The sequence below is a fragment of the Aptenodytes patagonicus genome, chromosome 13 (genome assembly GCF_965638725.1).
Source record: "Aptenodytes patagonicus chromosome 13, bAptPat1.pri.cur, whole genome shotgun sequence".
Taxonomy (NCBI): Eukaryota; Metazoa; Chordata; class Aves; order Sphenisciformes; family Spheniscidae; genus Aptenodytes; species Aptenodytes patagonicus.
In genome coordinates this window covers 16,515,698-16,529,516 of record NC_134961.1, presented here as the reverse complement: position 1 = coordinate 16,529,516, position 13,819 = coordinate 16,515,698, and the positions used below count along the sequence as shown (strand labels likewise).

Genomic DNA, 13,819 nt, shown 5'->3' with positions numbered 1-13,819 from the left:
GGGTGGGTTTTGGATTTTTGCACAGGATCTAGGCGCATTCATGTAGATGCTTTAGTGAGTCTAGTTGTGTGGATACCATTCTGTGCCCTACCACTATAAGCATAGTAACCTTCAGCAAAGTCAGTGGAAAGGAACATGAGAATCTGCATCAGCTACTTCAGTCCCAAGTCAGCAGCTTGCATTAGCCTGCTGCAGGGATGACTTTTGAGCTCAACTCCTGGATTTTTGTTGTGCTGGCTCTACTCAGAGAGCAGTAATAAAGACAAAGACAGTGACTGTATGTGCATGAGCAGGTAATTTGGTGCAATAGGACAATTAACAGTTGGTGCTGAGGTGCATGCATCTAATCTGCACGTGGCTTAGGGATTTTGCTGTGGATCATATTTACTCTGACCTTCAGGACCAAGCATCCCTGCCATGTATGTGATTGTCTGAAGGACCAATTATTAATTCAGACGTATGTTGCTATTAATATTTGAAGTGTATTTGGTGCATAGTTGCAGCATATCTTATAGTTTGGTTTCCTTGTGAAAGAATCTCATTAATGCACAGAAACTGTTCCTAAAATCAGACTGAAGCAGTAAGTGTGCATAATTCTTCAAAGCTGCTCTATTGGTCTGAACTAAACTGCTAATGTAGTTGCAGCCAATAATGAACAAGTAATGTTTTAAATAGTAATAGCTGAGTGGCTGATGGTGTCTCAAGATCTTTGGTATATAGAGAGGATTCTGAAATCCCTGGTATTGGGTCTTTGGGGGGGTGGGGGCGTGGGGAGGGTTTTCTCCAACCCAGGGAGCTTTGGTGACACTTTTTGCTAATCTTCAGTGGCAGATCAATACTATTGTCTACTCCTGGGAACAATGTTTCTGTATTAACTGATTTGACCAGTTTACTGCAAGTTTGTAATGAATGTTCTCATGAATGTTCTCCCTTTTATAGTATTTGTATGTAATTGTGATCTATACTGGAAACTGTTGCTGGGAGCATGACCATGAAAGAGATTATCTGTTTGTCCAGATAGCTGAGTGGTCAGTAAGACCTGATATAACACAGATAGTGGTCAAGACACTATTGCTTATTTCAGCAGTGTACATCTGTTCATGCAGAAGCCTACGAACAGCTAAGTTACAGAAACAATTATTGGTATTCACCCACTTCAATGTAAAACAATGTGATTTTCCCTTAACCTGTTGAGGACAATTGAAACTAAACTGCCTTACTTTGCTGTGAAGCAGAAGAGGATGCTTGCATGATGTGAACAACATCTGTTTTATGCCCCAAGGTCGCACCTGAATGCTGCCACCGTCTGTCACATTTGAATCTCCCTTCTCATTTCCCATTCCATTTTAAACACACTCACACAAGCACACATACGTGCTCTCTGTCCCTCCCTCCTTCCCTGCTCCCCTGTTTGTTCTGGCAACTACTCAGGTTGTTGACCGTGAAGAACATGCTAGGTTGCTTAGGAACTTCAGTCAAGAAGGCCAGACAAGATAAAGGGGAGATGTGTATGTGGACTTCAAGGAAACTACCTCAACTACCTTCCTTAAGAGCAACATCTTAAACCACAACAGCTGTTTCTACTGTAAATTTGTGATTATTGTCCTAAGCTACTGTCTATTGACAGATTTAAACTGTTCAGAGTTTGATATATTTGAGATGGTACTTGTAGTCTTCACAGAGTTGTTTCAGGAAATGAGGTTTGGAATATACACACTGACTTTTACATAAAACAGTGATAGATGAGAACAAAATAAAGACAAATGGCATAATTGTTAGTAGAGAGAAAACAGTGTTACAAGATAGAGTGTATATTAATGGTTAAACAGTAAAAGAGCTTTCAAAAATGTATCACAGGAAAAAAATTAATTTTAATTTGGTGTTTTGTAAAAATACTATACTTGTTATCACTCCTACCTGCATCAAACAATCACAGTGTCTTAATATGAGGAGGAGGGTTAACTGAACTTACATAAAATCATATGACTGCTGTTCATGTTTCAGTCATTGTAAGAGAACAATAGTTGCATTAACTGCTTTGTCATGAGTAAAATAAACTCTTATGATTCCTGAGTTGATATCAGCTATCCTACCTAATAATTGTCACAATACTTCATGGCACAGATATTTTAAAGCCTAGCAGCTCTCCCATTTGCAGTATTTGGGAATTAAGCTTAGCCCTTTACAAGATCTCCATTCCTTAAAATTGAAAAAGCGGAAGTCATCCCTTAAAGAAAGCAGAATCCCTAGCAAGACAGAAAAAGCAGTATCGGGTTCTGCAAATGCTGCTATCAGGTTGGTTTTTTTCTTCATATTTACATGATTTTTTTTTTTAATTAACGTCCATTTGAAGTGTTGCTATGCATAAGATAAAAATGTTCTCTTGCTAGGCAGATTTTAATCATCAAGCTTCTGAGCTTAGAATACAGTCTCTTCTTGGCTACAGTTGCTGGAACCGTGCGCTTCTTTAAAGTGCTTATTTTTATATATACCAAGAAATAAGATAAAGAAGCTCTCTTACTGTAAGTTAGCAGTCTTCCAGAATTATGTATGTGTAATGTCATTTATGTATTTTATCACTTTTTAAGTTGCCTTAAGCTTTAAAATGCAATTGGCTTCAATACATAAGAAAATGTTTACATTGGAGCAGTGGATATTGAGGACTTCAGAAGGCATTGATCTTCTATGCCAGTTGTGCTGTATTTCATACTTCTGGCAGATATTGATGGTAAAAGGTCTAAAATAAGTACAAAGAGCTGTCCCTTGTTGCAGAGAATATATTGTATTCCAGTCTGTAAAATAAAATTTATCTATTCCAAGGAGAGGATGACAAATCAAGCATGGAGAGCCTGTAAGAACAGTACCTGCCATCTTACTGAAACCACCCCTGTCTCTTCCCTCTATAATCAGTAATGTAAATGTGGTTTGATCTCTTTTGTTCTATGATGCTACTAATTTTCCAACTAGGTGAGGAAGTACTTTTGTTTCTAGAAAGTGTCTTTTCTAGAAACTTTCTATGCACCAAGCATCATCATCTGAACTGCTGCTATCTTTTAAAACACTCTGGCTTTATTATAAACCAAATCTAATACTTCAGTTTCATATCGCAGAATAGTAGGGCTGAATGGTTTGAAGTATTGTCACCTGCACGGTAGTGCACCTCTCATAATTTATGGCCAGTGGAAATCAGAATAATTCTGTGTCAGCAGAATTTGTGATAAATAGCTTCTCTCAAGATTTCTAAATCATGTCAGTAGATTGTAATGCAAATAAATGCCTGCCAGTCCCTCTTCAGTGTAAGTGCTGTTGGTATTGCCAGACATAGCCCAAAATGTATTATGAACAAGATAGGTAAGCAAAAAATTAAATTCAGTTAAACTCGCTTATTTCTAAAGAATGAATACTTCCAGCTTCAGAAGTATTTGCCAAACTTATAAGACTCTTGGTGTGGTGTCAAATTGTATTCAAGGTACCAGCAGTTATGGATGTGTCCTTGTCACTTATTCTTGTTGCTACTCTAACATTTATCCTTTGTCTTCATTCCAGTTTCCCTTCCTTGTTTCATTGTTAAAGCCTTCATATGATATATCGCTGTTTTCCTCTAGTAAGGTCTGGCAGGAAAGGACGTCGGCGGGTGTTTAGTCTGTCGGAGGCTGACAGTCACGGTGGACACTGGGTTTAGGTCTTCAAGCAGCAGCTGCAACAGAAACTCGCGCAATATCAATTCAGGCAGGTTCCTCCATAAGCTTTCAAAAGCCCATAACAGTTAATAGAACATATTTGGTTTCCATGCTGACAGCAATGAGGTAGGAAACTGAAGAAAGCATCATAAATATTTGTCTACTGTTTTTTTGGGGAGAATTGTAAAGCAATAATCAGCCGTTTCTGAAAGCCTTATCTGCAGTTTCTCCCATGTTTCTTGGCGCTCTTGCTAAAGATGGAAATTCTGCTATCAAGCCTCCAGCTTCAAAGCAGCTATGTCTTCATTTGCACAGGGGCAGCCATGGCTGTAGTGGAATTTAGTAAGCACAGGCTCCTGAATGGACAGTAATGCGGGTACTTGGCTAGCAGCAAGAAATCTATTTAACTCGGGTAAAATGGACAAGCATTCAGCATAAGACTGTCCTTGGACTGTGGTGGCACAAGCTTAATATTTCTGTGATCATCAAACTCAGGCAGATGGCTTTATGGACTGTTTAATTGCCTGAGGAGGTGAGGGGAAGCAGATGCAAAAAAGGTGGAAATACGCTTCAGACTACCTTCTTATTTATACAACCTGTTTTAACTGGTATTTGATTAATTTATTTTTTTTTACTATCATGGCATGAAGGTATTTTACTCTGTTAATATTATATAAACACCTTTTTCATCTTTATATATTTACTTTGCATCTTTTCACTTAATGTCCTGTTATATTTTTGTTATTCTTTCATAGTATGTTGCTGTACAGCTTAGGACACTTCTCTGTAGATGATATTCATTCTTTCCTTTTCCTGTTCTTTTCTATCTTCTTTCACTAATGACCATCCTTAACATAAGTTAACATAACAGAAGTTGAGTGATTTAGTTTGGATTTTTTTTTGCTGTAATGATAATCTTGGTAGCATTATAGAAGTGCTGAAAAACATCTAAAGTTGCCGAAGCCACTGCAACCAGAGAGAGAGCTAGTAATACCCAGAAACTTGCAAAATGACACTTTGTTTTCAAACCTTGTTTGGTACTTAAATTTGGGAGTATGTGGGGGGTGTTTGTTAGAACTAAATGTTAACATCACAACTGTTTTAAGAAATTGACTTCATTCTCCTTGGTTTTGTTGCAGACCTGGCTTACATTTTTTGCCAGAACACTCTTGCTTAAATACATGGGGACTGGGGAGAGGTAAATAGAAATGCGGTTTTCCCCATATTAGATGATAACTTTTGGATATTTAAGAGTAGAGCATATCTTAGTGACTGGTTATTTTATTCAGGTAAAAATTATTTTTGCTCTTTCTATCCAAAAGTCAAACTGGAACCAAGTTTTAGGAGTTTGGGTTTTTTTGAAAGCCAGTTAGTATTTTTATGTGCAATATAGACAGAAGCTTCAGATAACAGGTAGAGAACTTAATCTCTAAACATGCTGGGTGCCTTGAAACTCTTTTGAATCAAGAGCTTGGTACCTATCTGGATTTGAGAGACTGACATTCTTGTAATAATCCCTTCTTGACCTTTTTTTTTTTCAGCTAGGGTGCATCTTTTTGCCAATTGTTATTCCAGTTTCAGAGACTTTAAGAATTCAGATCACACATAAATATCTATTTATCTACTTGGATCCTTCTCTGAATTGAGTATGACTTCAAAAGACTTTGAAATTTTGAGCCTCAAAGATTTTCTCATTAGTAATTATTGTCCTGAAGCCATGTATTCAGCTAACTGGGAGATGTTATATGTGAAAACTTTTTACATCAAGAGGGTGGTCTAATTTATCATTCTAATGCCTCTTATATACCAAATTTTTATTCCAAGATGCTGGATCTCTGTATTCTATTTTCTATTTAGTTTCCTTCATCTGTAGTCTAGGATTGTTTTCCTCTATCCTTGTATCCAAAAGATATGGGAGATGATCATGCTTAAAAACTTAACCTAGCACAAGCTTACAGTTGCAGCTTCACACTAAGTATACACCTCAAGTAGCCTATGGATTTGAGAGCTTGGTCACAAAGGTGTAAGTACCGCTCTCACAGCCGTAGTTTATAGCTGTGACTGAAGAGTAAGATTTTTAGTTAAGTATTAGTCCAGAAGGGATAAAATATTGCAAAATAGTAGTGAGAGCTATTGACTTTTTCTAGACAATATTAAAAATTCTCCCTCCCCCACCCCTTTGTGTACTGTTATTTGCTTTCAGCCCCTGCAGGGATGAGTGGCAATTTGCAAATACCTTACCATTTTGGCAGTAATGCCAGGCTGGGTTACAGAAATCTGTCACTGCTACCCTTAAATACAGTAACAGAGTAACAGAAATGAAGCTCTGACAGTAACTAATAAAATATTTAAAGTAGAGGAGAGAGACTTAGTTCTATCAATAGTAAATAAAAGCAGGAGGGAAGCATAGAAGAGCTCTAATTTTGTATTCCCTATAAATACTGCAGCTAAAATACTGGACAGAGTATGTTCTGCTTACATTTTTTGATGTTTTTATCTTTTTTCTGAATTTTTTCAGACTTTTGGATAGAAAATTTGAACTTGTTGACTCCAGATACTCTTTTTTTTTAATGGAGACTTTTTTCAAATACTTTCTTTTTCTTTCTGGCATTAAGAAGGGAGTCAGTTTAGCATTAATTTAGATCCTATGTGGAAGGATTTGGGGACAATACAGCATAACAAAAGAATATGTATGTCTGTCATGATTTCAGTAAATGAAAATATTGAGAAAATATATTAATATTTTGTTGGGAGAGGGGGAGGAATGATTTAAGAAATGAACTGCAGAATCAGAAGTGAAATAGCAGAACTGCACCAGAAATGTGCCATATATAACATTCCTGAGCAGAATGCCATTGATTGACAATACTTTATTTACCAGAATGTCTCAGGCTTCTGAATCCTGAATTTTGGTGAATATTCGTACTATAATTAAGATTAAAAAATAATCTTGGCAAAGAACATTTTATATTCTTTTAAGATTTTATAAATTCAGAAAGTAAAATCACTGCAAAGAGATTCACTGTTTTGTGCATACTTAAATGTTAGTTTTTATCTTGGAATTCAGAGAAATGAGGCTTTATTTCAGTGTTCTCAGCAGTTCATTTTCCATGCAAGTCTTGCATCACTTCCTCTGTTATCAATCACTACATTCTCACTAAAGCTTCTTAACAGCTAAAAAGAAGAATCTGCAGAGTTACTTTGGATCTGTCCTTGTTTTTCAAAAATAACCAGTGATGTCCTTTTTATTTAAAAGGAGACTTTTTTTACAATCTATAAATTTTGTTTTTACTAAAGCGAGAAGCTTTAGCCACCGATTCAGCAAAAAGTAAAATTGAGTGGTTTTCTGAAGTGGGAATACACTGGGGTTATCTTACCAGAAAGGTAAAAAAAAACAATAATCTTACTGTTATCCCACTGATACCTTACTGATATCCATTCCATTCTCAGCTTTGTTTTTCTTTTTTTTTTGCCTTATGTTCATGCTTTCTGTTCTCTTACAGGATTAATTGGAATCATATTGAAACGGAAATATTTTTAAGGTCACTGTGTATTAAAAAAAGAACCTAATTCTTAGCTTCTGTATTCACTACATTGCCTTGTAGACTTTTCTGCAGATGCCTGTACACTTGAACACATGCTGTTTCTTGCAAGAGCTCTAAAAATGGTCTGTCTTGAAGCTGGATACCTGTTACTTTCATGGCATCTATTACTCTAGTCTGAAAAGAAAAAAAACCTGACTTTTCTGGGCATACTTGCTCATATAAGGCTATATCACCTCATCCCCTCCATTCACTATGAATCTGAGCCAAATGAGCAGTTTACTTGATAGTTAGCTAGGATTTTAAGGGGGAAAAGGACAGTACAAATAGGTGTTAATGTGTTTTATTGTGTGGGAAGGTGGAGTAGTGTATCAGTTTTCTGTGGTGTGTAATGCTTATTCCTAATTTTATCTGTGTTGTATGCTCCATGCTTAGGAGCACAAAAAAAATCATATAACACAAGTCTGTATAAAAACAGGCCTATTTTGCACACCTTTTGGTTACAGTAAGCACATTATTCTCCTTCCTGTTCTTCCATAGTTCTGCTTTCTGTAGTCAAGGTGTCACTTAAATGTGAATCTGGAAAATGAAATGAGAGAATGACTTCCAAATTTTTGTAGGAAACAAGCCACCTCTTGGGAAAACTAGTTGTTCAGGGGTTTTTATTTTTTACATTTCTCAAGAGCTTCCTGGTATGGGGTGGCTATTCATTTTAGTCTATACTAAATAACCGGAGAGGCTTTCTTATTCTTCCCCTCAATTTCCTCGCTCTAGGAATATTTCTGATATTGCTGCATATTCTGATACTAAATGTGTAAAATTTTCTGGTTCCTAATTTGAACATATTCCTGCTGGCATTTTATGTTATGCCTTCATAATATTTTGTTTTATTTCTAATTACTAAAAAGTGAATGTGTAAGCATAGTGCTTCACAGAACTGCATTTTCCATGCAGTTATTCTTAAATATTCATAAATAATAGTATACTGTTAGGCTTAATGTACATACTAAGTTGAATATTCATTGTTTCTTGGTGTTTTCTTTTATTAGATGACACTTCAGCTCCAGAGCAGCCTCAGATGACCATTTCTGGTCAGACGATGTTGACTGATGAAACTCTTTCAGCTGTCTCAAAGTCTAGCAAGAATACTGTAAAAAACAGTGACATAGAAACAGCAAACCTGTCTCCTAGCCTGATTCCTGCACAGCAGCCCACAATATCATTAATAACAGATGACAATACGGATGCACTAAGTGTAGAGTCGCTTACACTGGTGCCACCAGTTGATCCACACAGCATTCGAACATTCAGCTGCATTCCTCAGTCCTCCTTGCAATCTGAAGTTGAAGTTTGCAAGGTAAAAGAGGTAGAGGAAGAGCGTTCTGACTAAAGCCCACCTGCAGACTGTGATAAACAGTGAAGCAAATGCAACCAAATTCTTCATTGTTTTTTCTTTGGGAGTGCAGATATTTCTTGAAGCCTGAGGCCATCTGGTCCGCAAGAAGAGGCCCACTGATGAAAGAGAATGTGGGCAACTTTTAGAGTAAACATCAGATGCTCAGCATATTTAAACTGGAGAAGAAAAAAAAAACTTTTGAATCTGGACTGGTTGTTTCCTACCAATTTCTGTTATACAAGAACATGAAAGTATTTCAGAGCACCTACTTTCTTTCTATTACAGAGTTCCAGCTGCAGGAACTACGTTAATTGTAAAAGGTCTACAGTATTATGGCAAAGTGAAGAAATTTTTGGATACCGGGCTTCAGGATATTGTATCATTACTTCTCTGAAACTGGAGACGTACTATTGACAAGAAAAAATATATATTGTAGTACAGAGATAACATTTCCATTTGAGATATGGTGTGGTTTTCAGTTTGTTGTTGTTTTGGGTTTTTTGTTTTTTTTTTTAATCCTGATCTAATTCATCTTTTGGAGTTCTGCATGATACCGGCAGGCTTGGCCACTTTCAGTGTTGTCTTCATAGGACTCCAGACTTCAATATTGTGTTTTCCACGTGTAATATTTATTTCAAGGTTTGATTCAAAGCAAGATATATATCAAACAATTTTTTAAAAGGTAAAAGCCTGAAATGTAATGACAAATGCTTATTCAAATTAACATAAGGGATTTTTGAGACTACTTTAGTCTCTGCTTAACCAGCTACAGAGGAATGTGAAATTTTAAGAGATTGTTATAGCTTGTTTGTTTGCTTCTGACAGTCAAATTGCTACACCTCTGAGGAATAATGATGCCCTTTCTACTGAAGGACAACTTCTAGAAGCAGGCAGAAGCAGTTTTACTCTAAAGAGGTTTTTTTAAATTTTTCATCTTCATGTAGGAAGAAGGTCACCACACCTAACTGATAATTCCTTTGCAAGTCTGAAACTCAAAAGGAAAGGTATCGTGTGGGGTTTTTTTCCTATCTGGGATAGTATCACAGTTAAACAACATTGCTACATAAAAGTGATTCTGAGTTTATGCTTGCCTTACTTTGCTTCCTAGATCCTGATACCAAGTTGACAGAAAGTAGTGGAAAAGTGTTGATTAAAGTTCGGAATGTTCTTTGCTGATTTGATACGTGATTTAACATGAATGGAATTTTAAGATTTCTCATCAATTTCCATGTGTGTTAATTTAAATTAATAGTAAAATGAGCAGATTGTCATTATTGGTCTGCTCATAACATTGAGTGCTTTCTGGCTCTCAAAAGATTGAAGACTAGTATTTACTTAACTTGGTATTGTGATTTCAGTCATCAGTGCAATCTGTTTCCTCACTCTGTCTCTACTAACATTGTTTTCATATCAAGTAGGTGAATCTGAAAAGTTTTTACCTACTTCCCAGTCTCTTATTGTACCTCTTCCTGGCTGTCAGATGCAATCCTTGAAGTGATTTTAAATATTATATTTATATATGAGATTGACTAATCCGCAAGTATAACTCTGCTTGCTTTTTCCATTTCTTCCTTCACATAATAACTTAATCTTTGTAAAATGTGTATATAAGATGTCTGCTATTGAATGCCAGCAATTTTTTTTTCTTCCCTTATTAGCTTTTACATGCAGTTTTGTTGATTTCTAGTTTTCTGTGACTTCTACTTTGTCTCAAATTGAATTAACCAATATTCTGACCATTCCAGAGTAGCCCAAACTCTAAATGAATTCTGAGAGTTAGGTGTCCTTGGCACTGCTATGGATGTGCCGAGGGGCACATCCCACATACGGGATGAGAATTTGGCATTGCTGGAGTAAGAGCCTACCTTTTTTTTTTTTTGGTCATATGCTTAGGGTGAGTTTACACTGCAGTCACTGTTGCAGCTAATGTACATGTACCTGAACAAGCCTAAGACATCAGCAGCAATTTGGGCACAAGGAGCACATAAATTTTTATTAGCTGAACTGATTGCAGTCTAGACTTCCTCTAGTATGTTGCAGCATTACACTGTAGCCCCAGTAATATTCTGAAGATCATTATAAAAAATGATGCCTTACTTAATTTGAAAGCATTTTATGTTAGTTGTTAACCTTAACTCTTGACCTAGATTACACAAAATGCCACTGTGCAGGCTGAGTTCTCTTAAATAGAATTAATTTTAGACAGGAAAACCTTGATCTTTCTTTATCTAATTTCAAATTCAGTTCTAGCAAGATTAGGACCATGCACAAGGAGTCTTTTTAATGGGTATGCATAATCTCACCCGTGAGCCGTACTGCAGGAGAAATGGGACAAAGGGAAAGAAAGCTGACTTTGTGCTTTTCATTGCCTTTGAGTGGCTTTTATATCACGTGACCAGTTGTCTACTGAGAGCTTCACAGGAAATGACTGAGATAGATACTATTATTAGGAAAATAGAAGGCTAGGTCTGCTATCTAGGCTGCTGCTGGCAGGGCCTTGCTGGTCAAGGGGTAGTAAGGTGGGATATCTTTTAGCAGTTCTATCAAAAGCTCTCTGCAAAGATGGAATTACACTAGGAAAGCTCTGACTGCACCAGCTCTACCAATGTCGTGTTGTTACATAAATGCTACGACTGGTACAGACCAAGCTAAATCTCTGAATGATTATGCCACAGAAGCAATTAATATTAGAAGCAAACAAGTAAAAAAATCAAGGTATATGTGTATACAATTTGACTGTGCTTCATGCTGCATTAGGAGACTTCAGAATGTAAAAGCTCTGGAGATGCTGAAATAATCTGTCATTAGCCATCTTTTGTTTCTGCAAGTACGGTGTTAGTCATCTCCAGTTCCTTGAAGAGTATCGTGTCTATATCTCCCTTATCAGAAAAACTCAAGGGCTGCTTCCTTATTCCCCCTTTCAGTGTAAAAAGGAAACTCAACCAAGAAAGCATTAGCACATCAGCCACAAATGTAATTTTTTTCTAAACAAAAGTTGATTTGAGTCAGTGTAACATCACTCTTTTTAACCAAATCCAAATACCAAGTTGCAAATGAGAGCAACAGCTAAACAATTGACCATTCAAAAAGCTCACTATTTCAGTGTAATACTGTAGAGGGAGGTAGAGTCACTCTAAAATAAATATAGCAATGTTCCAGAGCAAATGCCAAAATTTTAGAGAGATGCTAAATTCTCAGTGTTTGTTTGTAGAGGCTATGCCTATCTTCAGCCATATTCTGTTAACATGAAACAGTTGTATTATGCTCTTCCTTTGGAGAAGAGAAGCCAAAGAAGCCAAGGCATACTGAATGTTACTTTGCTATTTTATGGTCTATGTGTCTCATTTTATCAAATTTTACCAAGATATTACTTGTTTAACAGAACTGTGTTGCCTTCACTGTTAGGTCTCGCTGCCTCTTGCTGGTCCCCTTTGCTTTTCTGTCATCCAGTGTACAACAATGAACAAGACTTGAGCTTTTCATTTGTGAAGAGAGTAATGGTGGTGTACACTTGGTAATTTGGTAAAGAGGGAAGGGAGGAAACACTAGTGCCCAATTCTAATGTCTGCTTCACCATGGAAATAATGCTTTGCTTGCAGTGTAAAACTTGTGTGCAAAAAAATAATTGTTTTGCAGAAATTCTTTGATATAGAAAGAAGCCAAAGGTTAAGCTTCCTGCACTTCATTTTACAAGCTGTGTGGATTAAACCAAATTCATTAGAAATGTGGTCACATATATTAATACGAAAAGCTGTATTTTGTGTGTGAAGTCATGAATTATATACAACATAAGGACTGAGCTCACTTGTGTTTTCCGCTGCTAATTCATGATAAACTAAAATTCTGACTTCTTTTCCTTAAATTAAGATGAGCTTAAAAGCAAAAGATATAAAATTACACCTGTTAAGAAGCTCAACGTTCTTCGCTTTACAACACAGTTGGAATTTTCCTTGAAGTCACTTGGTGAGGAAAAATTGGGAATACCTTCCAGAATTCATTTATTCTTTTGCAATATTGTTGCTAACGGACAGGTATGTGACATTTAAAAACTCTTCTTCCATATCCAGAATTTAAGACTCAAATCTAGATCAGTATTCAGAATTTGTCAATGTCCAGTGGTTCATATGAACCCTTTGCCCAATAGAGACAGAATACAGGGGGAAATAATGTTCCTTTGTGGATTTGAAGTATTCTTGTGTGTAGAATTTTAAAACTGATGGTTAAAATAGTTTGTTTATAGCAAAATCAGCAATCTTTAGGATTGATATTACTGTGATTTGTTTTTCTAATTAAGCAGTAAGACATGAGTGACTATAATTTCCACACTTACTGCAAGTGGCCTGGGATGATTACTTTAAGCAATCTAGGAATTCAATAATTGCCCTGCAATTGGGTGTCATTTTACTAGTAGTAAATTAAACTTAAAACTGTATGCTTGAAGACATATGTAAGCTATCAGACAAGCAGGTCAAACTGTATGTATAAGTATGAAGCCACTTCATAAAAGTAAACACTTTAATCACATGGTGCTGTCAGTGCTGTAGTGTAATCAGTCACTCTTTTTGCTGCACATGTTATAGGTAAATAACTACAGAACAGCCTAATGAATAGTTTCACTAATCTGCATGTAGTACTCTTAAAAAAAAAAAAAAAAAAACCCACCACAAACCCACTATGCTAAGCATTCTGATGTTGTCTTCGCTAACCAGCTAAAGTTAAATGGGGAGTTGCTTTTAAAAGAACATTGCACAGGCAGCTGTCGTCTAGGAAACTGTTTTAATCCTATAGTTGAATCAAAGATTTGCGAAGAGACATCAGATGGGGGCATCAGTGAGATCTAGGCATTTTGCCTCAAAGATAATGAGTCTCCTTGATGAGTCTCCTACTTATTTTCAGGCAACCTACTGCTAGGCATCTAAATGTATGTTGGAAATTCTCTTCCTAACTGTTACTGTCACTCTTCTTGAAAGAGTTTTTTGGTATGTCACTGTTTAACCATCACTGGCCTACCCTGGGATATCACTAACCTGGGCACTGCACTTTTATTATCTAGAAGTCTTTGAAGTGGTTCTCCTGTACTTGCCTGCTCTGTTGCTCTGACCTTTCCCAACATTTGCAGCATGAATTAGAAACAAATAAAATGACTCGTACTGTCTCCTAATAATAACTCTTACTGTCTCCTATTGGCTTCTGAAAAGCAG

At 36.5% G+C, this 13,819-nt stretch overlaps 1 protein-coding gene across 6 annotated transcripts in view; it reads left to right on the top strand.

The window, feature by feature from the left end:
- The window catches only part of CLEC16A (C-type lectin domain containing 16A), an 84,946-nt gene extending 71,740 nt beyond the window's left edge, over positions 1-13,206 (top strand). For 3 of the 6 annotated variants that reach the window (XM_076351456.1, XM_076351455.1, XM_076351454.1), the window contains one exon: positions 8,272-13,206. In XM_076351456.1, the coding sequence (XP_076207571.1) occupies positions 8,272-8,612 (341 nt within the window). In that variant the 3' untranslated portion in view covers positions 8,613-13,206. Of the gene's footprint in view, positions 1-3,605; positions 3,730-8,271 lie in introns of all 6 variants that reach the window. The other 3 variants (XR_012996440.1, XM_076351459.1, XM_076351457.1) reach the window with 3 other exon arrangements.
- Positions 13,207-13,819: the final 613 nt, after the last annotated feature.